This window comes from Pelobates fuscus, chromosome 9 (genome assembly GCF_036172605.1).
Source record: "Pelobates fuscus isolate aPelFus1 chromosome 9, aPelFus1.pri, whole genome shotgun sequence".
Taxonomy (NCBI): Eukaryota; Metazoa; Chordata; class Amphibia; order Anura; family Pelobatidae; genus Pelobates; species Pelobates fuscus.
This window is the reverse complement of record NC_086325.1, coordinates 68,706,868-68,724,928: the sequence shown is the minus strand read 5'-3', so window position 1 is coordinate 68,724,928 and position 18,061 is coordinate 68,706,868. Positions and strand designations below refer to the sequence as shown.

The following is an 18,061-nucleotide window of genomic DNA, read 5'->3' as shown; positions in this document are numbered from 1 at the left end:
GACTGTGCCTTCATTGTTAATATCTCAGAGACATACTATACATCAAAATGTAGGTCTGGGTCTTGTGATTCTCACAATATAAAGCTCTTCACTGTAGGAATTATAGTTTTTAAAATACGACCGTTTGAAGATGGCAACCGCCAAAATACTCTGACCTGTGCAAGGCTGCAGCAGCAAGTGATGTCATAGACAAAGCCTTTTACACCTGCTAATTTTTTTATAACTGTATGTTTTAATGTAACTGTGAAGCACTTTGGGCAACAACATTGCAATTAAATGTGCTATATAAATAAATACTAACAGTTACTCCGCCCACTCTAGTTGTAGACTACTGATGGAGGCAAGAACACTTCACACAATTTCCCCAGAAATTGTAGCTTTTCTAGTTATTATTATTCTTATTATAGCCAAATTTGCCACCCTAACTCCTCCCACAGTTTTTACACTACATAGACAAAAATATACCAAAACGTGCAGATTGTTCCCAATCGGATTGCTATTACTTTGTGGAACGTTTCGCCGAATGGTTCTCGGAATATCGTCGTTCTTGTGGCGAAATTTGTCCCATAGGAATGAATGGCAAAGCTAGAGTGAGAGCTGGCAAAAGCTGAAAAATCAGGACATGATTTCTAAACTGCCACCACTCTCTCATTTTCAGGCCCACCGACACAAATCTTATATCAAAACGTTCAGCTATCCCTGCTGCCACTAAAAATGCAGACAGCTAAGCCATAGTCCTTATAGTTTTCGCAATATGACCATTTGTTTGCAACTCACGCAGTCCATTGACATTCATTGAAACTCCACTCTGCAAAGCTCACATTTGAAGGGCAATTTCTAAACTGCGCCTGTGCCTTCATTGTTAATATCTCAGAGACATACTATACATCAAAATGTAGGTCTGGGTCTTGTGATTCTCAGAATGTGAACCTCTTCGCTGTAGGATTTATAGTGTTTAAAATATGACCATTTGAAGATGGCAACTGCCAAAATACTCTGACTTGTGCCAGGCTGCAGCAGCAAGTGATGTCATAGACAAAGCCTTTTTCACACCTGCTAATGTTTTTATAAATGTATGTTTTAATGTAACTGTGAAGCACTTTGGGCAACAACATTGCAATTAAATGTGCTATATAAATAAATAATAACAGTTACTCCGCCCACTCCAGTTGTAGACTACTGGTGGAGGCAAGAACACTTCACAATTTCCCCAGAAATTGTAGCTTTTCTAGTTATAATTTATTGTAGTATGTGGTTCACTGTATGAGTCCCTATATGATTATGTTGCATGTATTATATTGAGTATTAATGCAATGTTGATAGAGGCTAGGTATGGGTACTGTGTAGAAGTTCCATATGGAACTGTGTCTCTTGTCTGGTCACAAAGAAAAAAGATGGAGGATGCAACTAGATTCAGATATGACTGAAATATAGTTAAGTGAAAAACATAATATACATAGTCTAGCAAGGTACAGTGTACAGAACTAGTCTAGGTTAGCCAGAGTAATTTCACAATCTTACACTCGTACCTTTTAACAGTCGTGGTATAATGCTATTAGTAGCCAATTAAACTCTACAAATGATAATACGCCTAAGTATAGAAAGTCGTAACCCTTTATTGTAAGCATTGCAGTTTCTCTGAAATTACTATGTTTTACATTGCAGTTAAGGAACTAGAGGCTGCACCCAAACCAATTCAAAGAGATTAAATTGTCTGGGTGCCTACAGTGACCCTTCCATCTCCCCACCCATGATGGCCGCTTTCCCCTCCCATGATGGCGGCTCTCCTCCCCCCCTCTTTCCCCTCCTATGATGGCCGCCGAGCCCATCCCTTTTCCTGCTGTCAGTCCGTGCGCTGGTCTCGCGAGATGTGATCCGTGTTTGTGTGTGTGTATGTGTGCCGGGCCCTCCTACCTGCTACCTGACTCGGCCTGTCAGCGGGAGCACCGAGCCTGCATGCTGCACTGGCCAGCCACCCCGGGGAGCAGCGCCCACTGACAGCAACCGGCCCCGGGCACTCCGCCATGGCCTCCGACAGCGACACGGAGGAGTTCTTCGATGCCCCGGAGGAGGTGAACCCGTCTTCCCCGGCTGTGTAAGTATCCCTCCCCCTGTCTATCACACAGCACAACCACTGTCAGCCAGCTGGCGCTACAGCTGGAATACAAATCTCATGACTCCCAGCCACCTTAGGAAATCTCCCTCCCCACAGCTGGAGTGCCAGAGGCGTCAGCTGTCACAGAGAGACCCTGAGTATAATGACAGACGTGGGAAATCTGTCATTCTAATCCCATCACTCTCAGCCAGCCTGATAAGGGTGGTAATCCAGCAACAGGAGGCTGTCAGATACTCTCACTGTTAGCTGTCACAGAGAGACCCTGAGTATAATGACAGACATGGGAAATCTGTCATTCTAATCCCATCACTCTCAGCCAGCCTGATGATAAGGGTGGTAATCCAGCAACAGGAGGTTGTCAGATACTCTCACTGTTAGCTGTGCTTCCTGCTCTTCAATCAGGGGGTTTTAATGAACATACTGTACCCATGTCACTCCCAAATTTCCCATGGATTTACAGCTTTTACTACCTGGTGTGTTTTTTGTTACATTTTATTTTTTCATGACCTGTTACACTGTTCTCCTTTCAGGTGTGACTCTGATTCCCCATTTCCTCCATTTTATATTATCAATGTAAAATGTCAGGAATGCAAAAGCAAATTAAAATGTTAGGCCTATTTACAATTGAGCTGTTTTTTTTTTTTTTTTTTTTCCAGCTATCTTGGCCTAAAATGTGAAATTAATTTTACATTCCAGACAATCTATGCTTTAGTCAACAGCCCAGTCTCATGTTGAAAAGTATACAAGCTAGATGCACAGCTTTTATTGGGCTGCAACTCGCATGCTGACTTAACCAGCTCTGAGGGTGACAATACATTAAACGAGTTGTAGTTCTGTAAAAGCTGGGGAACTAGATTGTGATCATTCCTGCTCCTTACAAGCAATGTATGACAACCCCCCATCTTCCAGCTCCCCTCCCCCCCACATAAATCTCTCAATATATACCTGTCACCCCTTGTATGCTCCCACACACTCCCTTCATGTGTCAGCACATATTCCTGCCAGTATGTTCGTCTCTTTAATTAGGTTTCCTCTGTCTCCTGAACTCTTGTTAGGCTGCTTATTAGTTATTACACCATGCCCATTCTTCTCAATTTTTGTTGTGTCCTGTCATTCTATGTGCGTTCGTCCCTATTATTTGGCATTGCTATGTCTTCCTTTTCCCAGCTGGTTTATTGCTTTTATATGTGGTGTATTTTTGTGACATATTTAGCAGTATGTATTAAACCACATTTTGTTGTCTTTTGTCGGGTATGTGCAGACGCCATTTCTGTTTTAAAACTCTTTGGTACTTTTTATTATTGTGTAACTAAACGTATTAATATCTCATTGCTTTTTATTCCTATATTTTTGAAATAGGTGATTTTTTAAATCTCTTTTTTGTTCATATTTGTTCAGAAAATAGCTTTGCTTTCAGGCTAAGTAGGTCTGCACTTTGAGATTAGTTTAAAACCTTCCAGATCTGCTTATTATGCAACATTCAGTGTTAAGCCAACTTGAATATTTTTGGTTTCTAATAGAATTTGCACAGCTCCCATGGGACAGACGTATGTCACACACTCTTGTACCAGGCGTGAAACATTTGTCATAGTAATAGCACTATTACTGCTAAAATGAGATATAGTGGTTCTGGTGTATAGAAGGGCCCTTAGTAGGTTTGCATATCTTATATATTACGATCCACGTCACTAGTGATTTTTGTCTTTTAGATTTTGTGCATAAGTGTATTATAGGGAGGGGAAATAAAGGCTTAGAAATTAATTCCGTTGAATAATATGACATACACATACGATCTTCGAGTAGCTCTATATTTAGTATTCCAAATACTAGCTTATTTGCTACACAGTTGTGGAGATTACTACTGTTTAATTATTCAGATCTCTTGATTTGACCAGTTCTCTAATTTAGGCCAGTCTACAGGTACCTGTTGGAAACAAATTGCCCATTTAATAATTTGGTAGCAGATTTGCAAAGCATTGTGTTTGATCCCTACCAGTATATCTTTAGTTACTATTTATAATCTGTCTGTCTGTTTTAGCTCTTTTTGTAGCAGATCTTGTATTTCAAATTGCACAATAGGAAACCACCCAAACAATTCAATTTATGCCTTTAACCCCTTAAGGACACATGACATGTGTGACATGTCATGATTCCCTTTTATTCCAGAAGTTTGGTCCTTAAGGGGTTAATAGTTGTTGTTGTTGTTGTTGTTGTTGTTGTTGTTTTTATTTTTCGTTAGCACCCTCTTTTTACCTTCCTGTCTCAACCTGCAATGTTTTTCTTTTTGTTCTAATGCTGAACCTGTTGGCTTGACTTCTGGGAGTTGTAGTTTAGTAGTTTGCTTCCCACAGTAGAAAGATGAGAAGTAAGCTATAATTTCCATAAGCTTGAGCTGTGCCCATAAAGTTTTACGTGTAGGGTAATTTCGGCTGTGCTGTTGAAAGTTAAAGAGTACCTGTCATGCTTATTTTAACTTATAGTATTTTTGTTAAAGAGCATACAATTAGATCTATACATTTTGCTAGCAAATGAACAGATTGGTAGAAAATCCTTTTTAAAAATAGGTCTTTCTCCCACCTGTCCGTCAGCTGTTTGGCATAGACCAGGCATAGGCAACCTTCGGCACTGCAGATGTTTTAGACTACACCTCCCTTGATGCTTTGCTAGCATTATGGGTGTAAGAGCATTATGGGGGATGTAGTCCACAACATCTGGAGTGCCGAAGGTTGCCTACCACTGGCATAGACTCTATGCCAACATATTGACTGACAGGCAAGCGCAGAAAAGACATCCCACAGGCTGTCCTACTGTTATCTACTCATGGCAACCGTAGTACATGTGCTGTGGTTGCCATGGTTACTCCCTAGCAATGTTAATGTAGAGCAGGGGTATACAACATTTTTTCTTAAATAGTGCACACATGACAGAGTTTTCCGTTGTCTAAACAAGCTAATAGGAACACTCCAGGCCCTGGTGTAGTGGTTATGTTTAGTGTGTCATGAGTGCCCTGGTGCTCTCTCATGGTAATTAGTTTTAGTACAGTTTGACACCATATCTGGGTCCCGCCAGGACGGAATAAGTCTTCTACTGCATGAAAATCAAGATTTCTCTATAGAACAAAGCATGGCCATGCAGGGCTCAATCAGTAAGCAAATTCCTGCATAAGCCTTACTTTGTTATAGAGACCAATTGCAGGAGAAGGCTGGATGCTGTAAGGCTGTTTGGCAGGTTCCAAGTAAATTCCCAATCCATACAAAAATGTTATGTCCCATACTACCATTGGTCAGTTTCTAGTCACTCCGGGCACCATAACCACTTCAGAAGTATGTAGTGGTTATGGTGCTAAGTGTTTTATTATTCGAGTATCAATGCTCAATATCCTGTTTCATGATCTTTAAACATTAGTTTGACTTGTATCTGCGTTTGTGTTTACAGCATTGACGTGTGAAAAAGAACACCCTTGTAAGGATTTGGAAGACATCATAAACCAACTCTTTTTATATATTTGTTTTATTCATATTATTATAATATTGCATTTTGTACCACAGTAGATGGAATATGAGCTGTTGAATACGACACAGCTTTTCAAGAGCCATTAGACATACCCAAGTATCAAAGCTGGCAAATGTACAATACTTAATTCATGTGCACAATTGAGTTGTTTCAAGCTGTGGTCAGATAATTTTATAAAATGACCTCTGGGTGACAAATGGGTAAATAATGATTTTTGTTCGATAACAGGGAAGACAGTCTATTGGATGATCACCTATGCCTGAAGTTTTGCAATTAATCAATAAAGCAAAACATTCACTTGTCAATTTTTATTTATTTTCTCACAAACTAACAGCTAAATTAAAAGAAATTGATTGTGTTTTGGAAAAAAATATAATTTGTTTTTACCTTTTAATTCAAAATATGTCTCCCTGTCTTGTAGACTTCTTCAAAGGGACACTATAGGCGCCCAGAGCACTTCAGCTCATTAAAGTGGTCTGAATGCAGTGTCCCTATTGCCCTTAGTCTAGCAATGTAAGCCATGTTACAATGCAGGGCTAAGACAGCCTTTAGTGGATTTCAATCAGAGAGTCACTAGAGGCGCTTCTTGAATCTTACCTGACTCTAGATCCCTTAACTAACGCTGCTCTGCATAAGGACATCCAGCGCTGTGGCGGATCCGGGGGGGGGGGGGGGGGGGCAACTGGGCAACTGCAACTGCCTCCCTCCCCCCCAAGATTCTCCCCTGCCAGCTAAAGCAGGGCTGGCATTGTCCAAGTGCCAGCCCTGCAATGTGCCTGCGGACCGGGGAGGGAGATCTGTGATCTCCCTCCCTGGTCCGCAGGCACTGTGCTGGCAGCCGGCAGGCGGAGGGAGAGTTAGGGAGAGAGGACCCGGGAGCTCTTACCTGCAGCTCCTCCGTGTCCTACTCTTGCGAGCACGGAGCATTGCCGCGGTTACCACGGCAATGCTCCAAATCTCGCGAGAGTGAACTCTAGCCTTGGAGCGTGGGCTAGAGTTCACTCCTAACACTGGGACCACCAGGGAATAATAAATGTCCCCCCTCCTCCCAGTAAAGGTAAGAAGTGGGGGGGGACATAAATTTATATTTATTTTATTAAATAAATAAAAAAATTTAAAAGCCTCCTTCCCCCCCATACACACTACGCACACGGCCCCCATACACACACTGAACACCCATACACACACTGCCCCCATACAAACACACTACACACATGGCCCCCATACACACACTGAACACCCATACACACACTGCCCCCATACAAACACACACACTACCACCCTCACACACAAACACTGCAGCTCTCACACACACACTGCCCCACACATACACTGCCCCCTAACACACACACTGCAACCCTGACATACACTGCCGCCCTCACGCACTCGCGCACACACTTCACCGCTCACACACACTCTGCAACTTTCACACGCACTTTACTCCAAACACATACCACTGCTCCTATGCCCTATATCTCAGCAGACCCCAGGTAAGTTGTCAAATGGTTCGACTACTTACTCTGGGCTGGGATCCTGGCACTACTGGCGCCATAACTACTACACTGCGCTGTAGTGGTTATTGTGTCTGGATTATTTCTTTACATAGTCTACAAGTGCCACTCCCAAGATCAAGCTCTGGATCCGCCACTGATCCAGCATCAGTAAAATCCCAATAGGAAAACATAGCATCTTTGTATTCCTAACACTATAGAATCCCTTTAACCCAGGGGTAGGCAACCTTCGGCTCTACAGATGTTGTGGACTACATCTCCCTTGATGCTTTGCCAGCAATATGCTTTAACCTAACATCCACAATTCCGTACATGTTTGGCACTATGGAAGGAATGCGAGAGCATATATGCCCTTAAATGGCCCAGAGCATCGCAAAGAGATGATGTTGCCTGAATGAGTAAGTACTGAGGAGATGTATTTTTTTTTTTTTTTTTTTTTAACTTACATGTGCTGTGCCAAGTACACCAAGTAAAGGCTTCAATAGTGTTAACTGGTGTGAGGGTGTAAACATCACTTCCAGTACTTTAAAAGACTTTTCCCGGTTATACATGGCTGCTTTACGCTTGGGTAGCTCCTCCATCTCAGCTGATAGGACAGGAAAACAGACGTAATATAGAAGGACCCCCAAAAATTGCCCCATTCATTTTTCCTGTTCTCTCAGCAGAACCTGGCCGGAAATAGTTAAGGTTTTTGTAATCTTTATTTATTTTAATTTTTTTTTCTCAAGAATCCTGAATGTTGTTGTAGTTATTTAAGATAAAGTTTATTATTAGCATAATTTTAATGAAAGCAAAACTGAACACTGAATAAGTAATTGGGATGGTTGACAATAACTGCACATGCAATCTTATATTATGAGAATAATCCAGTAAAAAATCTCCAAGAAAACTGTACACTATGTTTTGAGTGTTTCTCAACCAAATAGAAGTCTCTGATTCTTTTCAGTGGAGCCTGAATATATGGCGTACAAATCTGCCCAGCAGACACAGCCTATCATTGTTGCCCAGATGTGCATGTATAATGCATACGTTTCACTTTAAGAGGTTACTCCAAGCATCAAAACCACTACAGCCCATTGTAGTGGTTATGGTACCAGTAGCACCATTGCCTGTTCTCTAGTAATGGAGCAGAACGTTTAGTAATGGTGTCCACTGGACTTTTGCAGAGCTGCAGAAGCCGGAAGCTGATCCAGTCACCATTTATAGGCTGAGAGGAATGGCACAATATGCATGAAAATACTGAAGTGGTCACGGTGCTTGGAGTAATTCTTTAAGTACAGTTGGTGCTCATGAACTCATTGAAAGTCGATATATTATTTATTCCATACATTTATTGGTAATTTAATAGTACTATATGTACTGAAGAGTACAGGTTTTTACAAAATTATCACATGTACAACTAATCCATTTAAAGAGTTGCATTTTTGAACCAATAGATATATGCTAAAGTGTCTGCAAACAATACCTGCCCACCACTAAGCAAAAATGCTTGTACACAGAAGTATTTCTTGATGTCTACCATTGCTAGGACTGAATATAAATATTTTGTGATACAAAGCCAGTCTATTAAAGGGGAATGCATCACTTTGAGACAGTGGTCTCACTCAAAAGCTTTTAGCTTTGAATTAAAAGATCACTATAGTGTCAGGAAAACAAACCCGTTTTCCTGACACTATAGTGCCCTAAGGGTGCCCCCACCCTCAGGGTCCCCCTCCCTTGGCGCTGAAGGGGTTAAAACCCCTTCAGATACTTACTGTAATCCAGCACCAGGCTCCCTTGGCCCTGGTGACCTCTCCGCCCCGCCTACGTCAGCTCAGAGTGGAGCGGAATGCGCATGCGCGGCAAGTGCCGCGCGCGCATTCAAACAGTCCATAGGAAAGCATTTCTCAATGCTTGCCTATGGATGTTTTGCACGCTGGATGCGATTTTCGCATCCAGCGTTGCAGAAGTGCCTTTAGCGGCTGTCCGGAAGACAGCCACTAGAGGTTGGATTAACTCTGCTATGTAAATATAGCAGTTTCTCTGAAACTGCTATGTTTACATCTGAAGGGTTAAAACCTGAGGGACCTGGCACCTAGACCACTTCATTGAGCTGAAGTGGTCTGGGTGACTATAGTGTCCCTTTAAACAGTTGCCTAACTTTGCAGGCTGATAAAAAGCAGGTAAATGATTGATTTTCATTTCCACCTGCTTCTTCTTTCTTATGCTTTCTACACCCACGCCCAGGGGGACACTGATCTAACCAATCAATGTCCTATCCCTTTAGATGCTGGAAATGTGCATTGGGCATGCCTGACAGATTTACAGTTCTATAGGGGGTGGCAGGGCCGTCTTTACCGCGGGGAAAACGGGGCAGCTGCCCCGGGCCCAGTTACTCCTGGGGGGCCCGAAGCAGCTGCACCGTGGGCCCCGCTGGCCACAAGCATTTCTCCCACCGCCGGTGCAGCCGCGCACTGAGGCCCACTGGGTAGCCCATGCACTAAGAGCCATCCGGTGGGCTTCTGTCAGCAGGGGCCCGGTTCTGCGCTCTGGCGCTTTAAGAGCGCGACCGGGCCCTCTTGCTTTTCGGCAGCCGGCTGGGAGGAAGTGACGCCTGTGGCAGTCACTTCCTCCAATAATGAGAGGAGCGCGCAGGAGGGGGAAGAGGCAGAGCGGTGGGGGTCTGGGCCGAGCTAGCCAGACCCCAACTCCCAGCACCTTCAGCCACAAGTGGGAAAGCCACCCTCCAAGGCAGTAAGGGTGGGTTTAATAGTGTAAATTTTGTGTATCTGTGAATGTGTCCATATGTATGTCAGTGTGTGCATGTCTGTATCAGTATGGCTCTTTGTGTCAGTATGTTGGTGTGTGTGTTGGTGAATGTGTCAGCATGTCTGTCAGTGTGTCTGTCAGTTTATGTGTCTGTAAGTATGTCTATCAGTGTATGTTTGTGTGTCAGTTTGTCTGTCTCTATGTGTCTGTATATCTGTGTATCTATAGGTTGTCATTGTGTGTGTGTGTGTGTGTGTGTGTGTGTGTGTGTGTGTGTATATATATATATATATATATAGTGTGTGTGTGTGTGTATCTGTATGAAGTGTGTGTATATGCAAGTGTCAGGTGTGTATGTGTGTCTGTGTAACTGCATGTGTGTCAGTGTGTGTATCTTTGTGTATGTCAGGATGTGTGTCTGTATGTGTATCAGTGTGTAGTTGTATGTTGTATTTGTGTGTTTCAGTGTATCTGTACGTTCTCAGTATGTGTGTCAGGTTGTGTAGTTGTGTGCATATCTACGTGTGTGTTTGTGTGTGTATTTGTGCATACATCTCAACATTCACACGCTAACACTACACACAAATACACCCCTGCATTCAAGCTTCAGTACAACATACAAATACATAGAAACATAGAAACATAGAAACATAGAATGTGACGGCAGATAAGAACCATTCGGCCCATCTAGTCTGCCCAGTTTTCTAAATACTTTCATTAGTCCCTGGCCTTATCTTATAGTTAGGATAGCCTTATGCCTATCCCACGCATGCTTAAACTCCTTTACTGTGTTAACCTCTACCACTTCAGCTGGAAGGCTATTCCATGCATCCACTACCCTCTCAGTAAAGTAATACTTCCTGATATTATTTTTAAACCTTTGTCCCTCTAATTTAAGACTATGTCCTCTTGTTGTGGTAGTTTTTCTTCTTTTAAATATAGTCTCCTCCTTTACTGTGTTGATTCCCTTTATGTATTTAAATGTTTCTATCATATCCCCCCTGTCTCGTCTTTCCTCCATGCTATACATGTTAAGATCCTTTAACCTTTCCTGGTAAGTTTTATCCTGCAATCCATGAACCAGTTTAGTAGCCCTTCTTTGAACTCTCTCTAAGGTATCAATATCCTTCTGAAGATAGGGTCTCCAGTACTGTGTACAGTACTCCAAGTGAGGTCTCACCAGTGTTCTGTACAATGGCATGAGCACTTCCCTCTTTCTACTGCTAATACCTCTCCCTATACAACCAAGCATTCTGCTAGCATTTCCTGCTGCTCTATTACATTGTCTGCCTACCTTTAAGTCATCAGAAATAATCACCCCTAAATCCCTTTCCTCAGATGTTGAGGTTAGGACTCTATCAAATATTCTGTACTCTGCCCTTGGGTTTTTACGTCCAAGATGCATTATCTTGCACTTATCCACATTAAATGTCAGTTGCCACAACTCTGACCATTTTTCTAGTCTGTGTTAAACACCAACATTATATGTATACACACCCCTGCATTCAAAAACCAACACTACACATAAATGCATGCTTACATTCAAACGCCAACACCACATACAACATATTCCATACAAAAACCTGTTTACATTGATACACACAAAAACTGCTTAGGGCTAAAAAAAAAACATGGGTAAATGGTAGATCCCCGGCTGTCAAGGCATTGCTGGAGTCGCACGACAGATGGGGATCTACCTTTTAAACATCCTTGCAATAGGGAGGCCCAAAAAAATATTCTTGCACCTCTCTACTTTAGGTAGCCACTGCGTTAAGAGTGATAACGTGTTTGCACGCTTGGGGAGGGGTACAGGGTCCAGGGGGCCCAAGCAAATGCTTTGCCCAGGGTCCAATCAATATTAAAGATGGCCCTGGGGGGTGGTAGGCAGAAAAATGTCTCCTAGTTGAGGGCCTGCTTAACAATGCAATTTTGACCAAGTTTATAGTAAGTTAATACGTTTATTACGCGTTTTCCAATTTTTACTTGCTTTATTTTTGTTTGTATATTTGCTTAATGGGACACTCCAGGCACCCAGACCACTTCTGCCCATTGGAGTGGTCTGGGTGCCAACTCCCAGTACCCTTAACCCTGCAAGTGTAATTATTGCAGTTTTTTATTTTTTTATTAACTGCAATAATTACCTTGCAGGGTTAAGTCCTCCCCTAGTGGCTGTCTACTAGACAGCCACTAGAGGGCACTTCCTGGTCCATAGCACAGAAACCTGTGCTATAGCGTTGCTAGACATCCTCACGCTGTGTGAGGACCTCCAGCGTTGCTCAATTCCCCATAGGAAAGCATTTTTCAATGCTTTCCTATGGAGAGCTCTAATGCACGTGCGCGGCATTGCGCATTAGGTCTCCTCAGCCGGTGGGTGGGATCAGTCTCGCCCACCAACTGACGTAAGGAAGAGGAGGATCGGCGGCGAGCACAAACCATCGCCGAGGGACATCGGCAGGGGTCTCAGGTAAGTGCCTGAAGGGGTTTTCACCCCTTCAGCAACCGGGGATGGGTGGTGGGAGTGTCCCTTTAAAAGTAATGCATGTTGCTTTTAATTAATACTGTTAATACTTATGATGGTCACTGATATTGTGAATGTGTGTGTGGGTATTTGCCAATATTGAAATTTGCAAAGAGTGAACGATCAAGGCATGTTGAATAATATAGGGTGTAACTAAGGGCACAGATCCTCTTTGGTGTTTTCGTAAACGTGCAGGAGGAATATGTTGGCCAAGGAGAATAACAAATACTGCCCAGGTTACACCCTTTAATATCGCAAGAAACCGGTTTAATCATAGCTAGCAAATCAATTTCCCAGTTTTTTTTCTTCTGTTTGGATGATTAATGTATCAGTGACTGTTAATATAAAAAGTGGTCAAAATTACCACCTGTTTTTTATTTGAATACATTATATAACGTGTGTACATACATACAGTTAAAAGATCTAGGAAGCCAAGAGACAAACCCATGAAGAGGGGGCACTATTCATTAGAATCTTATTCAGGGACATTTTTTAGTTTTAATGTATGATATTTCTGGACTACTGACTTCATTTGATGACTAATACAATGAGGAATCAGAGTGGTGGTAAACTATGATTTCCTCCACAGATCGTTGGAATAATTTTACACATTTTTTTTTTTTACTGCTGTCTTGATCCTTAAATTAGCATTTAGTCTTTGGGTACTATACTTTAATTTTTGTATATCTGTTTTTGGTTTGACAAAAATCAGGAATCTCCTTGTAGCTTAAAGGGACACTCCAGGCACCCAGACCACTTCTGCCCATTGGAGTGGTCTGGGTGCCAACTCCCAGTACCCTTAACCCTGCAAGTGTAATTATTGCAGTTTTTTTTAAACTGCAATAATTACCTTGCAGGGTTAAGTCCTCCCCTAGTGGCTGTCTATTAGACAGCCACTAGAGGGAGCTTCCTGTCATTGCCGCGCATGCGCATTAGGTCTCCTCGGCCGGCGGGCGAGATCAGTCTCGCCCACTGGCCGACGTAAGCAGGAGGAAGCAGCGACGTGGGACATGTCGCTGCCTCTGGTAAGTCACTGAAGGGGTTTTCACCCCTTCAGCAACTGGGGATTGGGGGGGGTGGGAGGGAGAGGGACCCTCCAGTGCCAGGAAAACGGATTGTTTTCCTGGCACTGGAGTTTCCCTTTAACCCCTTAAGGACACATGACATGTGTGACATGTCATGATTCCCTTTTATTCCAGAAGTTTGGTCCTTAAGGGGTTAAGGGGACAGTGTAGGCACCCAGGCCAGTTTATCTCATTTAAGTGGTCTGAGTGCAGTGCTCCTGTCTGTTTAAACCTTCCGCTGCCGTCTTCTTCCAGCTGGTCCTCTTTAGCTCCGGGATGGGTGGATTGACACTTCTAGACATCGGTAGTCTAGAAGTGTAAGCAGCTACTAACTCAATAGCAAACTCCAAAGCTACAACCACTTTGTATGTCTTGTAAAATCAGTCAACAAAAGAAAGAACCAGCAAAGTCTAAAATAGTCCACGTTTAAGTACATCTAAAAGCCAAGTGAAAAAGGCATCATGGTGTAATAGTGAAATCCGCTCAAATGTCAAAATACAATCTTTAAAAATGTTAATAATCACATCCGTTTGGGCTCTGAAAGCATTCTGGCCTATTGATGGTCATGGGCAAAAAAGAAGAAGAGATATTGATCATCTGTAGGGTAGTGCTGTACAATGCTGGCGTACCAACAATACCTAATGAACAGACCACTCACATGGGTGTTTGAGACCATAACGCCCCTTATGTTTTGCTTGAAATCATGAATCCTGAATTTGTTGAAGTGGTTCTGTCACATTCTGGGATCTTTGCATTATTTGCAATATTTGGGGACTTTGCTTCTTGGTGTCTGGTGGCCTACCTTACAGCCTCCTCCATCTGCATTTATTAGATCCTCCACATTGCTTTGCACTTGCTCGAGAGTACATCACCGAAGTCAATGGAAAATCAGTGAGACAGCAGAGCCTCAATAGATGTTGATCAAGACAATGCCTTATTACAACCAAAACTTGACAAAGGGAGCTCCACTTTTTGTCAAGTTTTGTCAAGCATAAAAAAAATGCATTTTAGGAGAAATAGGCTGAAAAAGAACAGATTAGGAATAAGGAAGAGAAAAGGGACAGATTGAAGTGATGTGGCAGAACTTCTTTAACCCCTTAAGGACCAAACTTCTGGAATAAGAGGGAATCATGACATGTCACACATGTCATGTGTCCTTATGGGGTTAAGAAGGACTTGTTAAGAGGGACTCCGCAGTTTGAATGCTGGAGAAATCCTCCAGTTTTTGTCAAAGCACTTGGAAATGGTTTGATAGACACCTGAAACTAGAAGAAGTCTGTCTATCTAGTAAAACGGTAAGAGCAGCGCAGGGTTATTTACTAATCATTAAAATAATGCACTTATTTATAATTCTATTCAGAATATAAAACACAAATTAAAAAATGCTATTGATTTTTCCATTACCTGTAACAGGATATTCTGTATAGCATTACATGACTTTCCAGTTTTAATGTGTGTCTTTCCTATTGATTAAGTCACCATTAATTGTTTCAATGCAAATCTCCAAGAAGGACACAGTTGCCCTGAAGCAGATCATGTAACAGTTTGGAGTAATGCCTAGTTAATATGTGGTTTTGTATATCTGTTAAGCCATACAGTATCTCAGTACTGCCTCTTGTATTTTTTGCATCGATTTTTATAAAATTGATAAGAATGGTAAGCTGCTTTCACATTGTAGCATACATACCCGTAGGTCACGCACATTTAAAACCAATAAGCTACACAAGTGTGAAGGAGTCTCCAAACATGGTGTTCTCCATTCACAATAGAGTACAGATTATTTGCTAGTAAGGAGACAACTGGCTATTTGGATTAATTTATTTCCTCCAATCTGCCTATCTGGGTATCATTTGTATTAAGCAGCACTCAGAATATATCATAGCCCTATTACTAACCATTAGCATGTGTTAGTCTCCTCCTCCCCAATGGCTGCATTTAGAAAGCAGGAATATTGCGTATATTTCCCTAGTGCCCACCTCTCCCTACTTTCTCATTGTTCACTGGGACTGTAATGACACCAGATACAGCTACACATATTCTATGACCTATATAATACTTCTCGCTCAAGCCACTTGAACGTGATATATGGGCAGTGGGAAAATAGGCACACCACTCCTAATACATTTCCTTAAGAAATAGAAAGTCAGGCTCCTGTTCAACAACACAAATAAGCAATTGAAGGGGGCCTGGAGAGCATGTTAGATCTGCTTGTGGTAATTTGAGTGGTTTCAAAAAGTAATGTTGCTGCTATCGCTGTCTGCTCCTTACAAGGAGTGGAGGTAAAACTGGTGTGTGATCGTAGAGGGAGGGGTGCTTAGAAGCACAAGTCTACATTGTACTCTGTTCCCCTGTAGTAAAGAACATTGCGCCCTTTGTCATGCAATGGAAAACTACTCAGGAGTAGAGTGACCATGACACAGTAACCCAGAATAAAAGACAATGAGCTGCACTTTATTGCCACAAGCACTATAAACCCTTGATGAATTAATACATGTTGAGTGTCTACAGGGCATTGTCTGGGTGTTGTGTTGGCTAATATCATGTGTTATAAGTGTTTGTGAATACACCTTCATTGATTATCAGCAAGTATAATTACTAAGCACCATAAGTAGTTTTGTTTAAAATACATCCTACAGGGCCAATTTTATGTTTACTAAATTTACTTGGTGGCAACTTTGGTGCCCTGGTAATCCACCGATAGTTGGCTAAGAGAGGACAAAGTGGGGTTTTCCTTCATCCAGGTGTTAAACTTACTTGGTCACTAAACATGGATGAGTTGCAAATGGATCTTCTATAGCTGAAATAAAGCAGTGAATAATATGAGATTCCACATGGTTTAATTCGAACTAGCCATCATCACTAATTATGGTAGCATTTTCATGGTGCTCATTTGGTAAACATGGCTCCCAAATAGTCCATATACACATCAGAAACATTGAGAACTGCATGTTGAGAAAATGTTGCAATGAAAGGAACACTAGCATAGTCTGTAATGCGTGCTGGCTCATGGTACAAGGAGTGCCCTGGCACACCCTCCCATTGTAAGTAGTAAGTCCATTCTAGAATAGTTTGGCTTCTTCTTCCCGGTCTACACTACAGGACTGCTGGAAATTCTCTGTCTGAGGTAAGCACCGATGGTACAGAGCTTAGCTCATTGGCTGGCAGGGCATAGCTCAGTCGCTTCTGGCTATCTTGTAGTGGTGGTAAGGAGCGGCATTTGGCATGCTCCATGTAAGACATCAAGCAATTCTAAAACAATTTGACTTCTTACAATGGAGGTATGTCAAACACCATAACCATTGCTGATTATTGTACTGGTTGGGATGCTTGGAGTGTTCCTTTTAAATGCGTTGAAGAGAAGGGTGTGTGTGTGCGTCTGTGTCTGTCTGTGTAAAATATATATATAAAACAATTATACATTTTTTTTGCGTTTTCAAGTGTTATATATGCTGCAGTGTAATCTTGTTCATCTTTTGACATTTTTTATTGTTACACTGTATTTTTTGTTTTGTACATACAAAATGGTTATCCTGGTGTGGACTTCCTATTCCAACAATATGGTACATTATGTGTATCTAAATGGCAACGATTTCTAGATGTCCACTAGTAAATGGCCCTATTTTGCTCTACTTGACCTGTATCTGAGAAGAATTTCCTTCTCATTTATTTTTAGTTCTGGCAGTAGTCTTGGCATGCTCTTCTTTATTTTTAATTTTCCTTGCTTAGGCCATATTTGAGAGCTCCTTATTTAGTTGCTCTTGACACTTTTTGGCTGGTCCTGCTTTGGTTACTGTTAGTCAATTTAATACCTGCTGTCCTGGTTATTTACTGACCTTTTGTAACTGGGTTGACTTATTTGAAACATGAACTGTTCTGTTAGTGTCTTTGTCAGAAAAAAAATAAAATGCACGGTGCTCTAAATTTCAAATCTTAAACTATTGACCAGGTCTAAAATGTACATTACTTCCTAGCAATTTCCCTGTCTTTTTATACAATGTCAGTTCTTCACTTAGATTTTTTTTCTTTGTTTATTACATATGTAATCCTTTCATGCTTGTTTACTTAGTGCAAAGCCCTTGTGTCCAGTTGCAAGAGGCTGCAGGGAGATGGTTGGAGGAAGTTCTAAACACAGCTACATCAATGCTCACACTGTAATGATATTGCACAGTGCTGAATTGTCAGCCCTCGGGAGCTGTGTTTAGAACTTCCTGAAGCACACAGCCTGTACTAATTGGATGATGATGTGGGCTTATGCGTTCAGCCTAATCTGTTAGCATGTAACAAGTCAAAGTAACCTTTATGTGGCTGTTTTTTTTTTATTTTTATCATTTGGTGAGCACTTAAAATAATATTATAGAAATGTACTCTGTAAAAATATTTTAAAGGGACACTATAGTAACCAGAACAACTACAGCTTATTGAATTTGTTCTGGTGAGTAAAATCATTACCTTCAGGCTTTTTGCTGTAAACACTGTCTTTTCACAAGAAAATGCAGTGTTTACATTACATTACAGCCTAGTGACCACTTCACTGGCCACTCCTCAGATGGCTGTTAGAGATCCTTCCTGGGTCATGGCTGCCTAAAATGCA

At 41.8% G+C, this 18,061-nt stretch overlaps 1 protein-coding gene across 1 annotated transcript in view; it reads left to right on the top strand.

The window, feature by feature from the left end:
- The first annotated feature begins 1,890 nt into the window (after positions 1-1,890).
- Positions 1,891-18,061, top strand: part of WDR44 (WD repeat domain 44) — a 102,431-nt gene continuing 86,260 nt past the window's right edge. Inside the window, exon 1 of the mRNA XM_063432052.1 lies at positions 1,891-2,095. Within this exon, the coding sequence (XP_063288122.1) occupies positions 2,025-2,095 (71 nt within the window). The 5' untranslated portion in view covers positions 1,891-2,024. The remainder of the gene's footprint in view (positions 2,096-18,061) is intronic.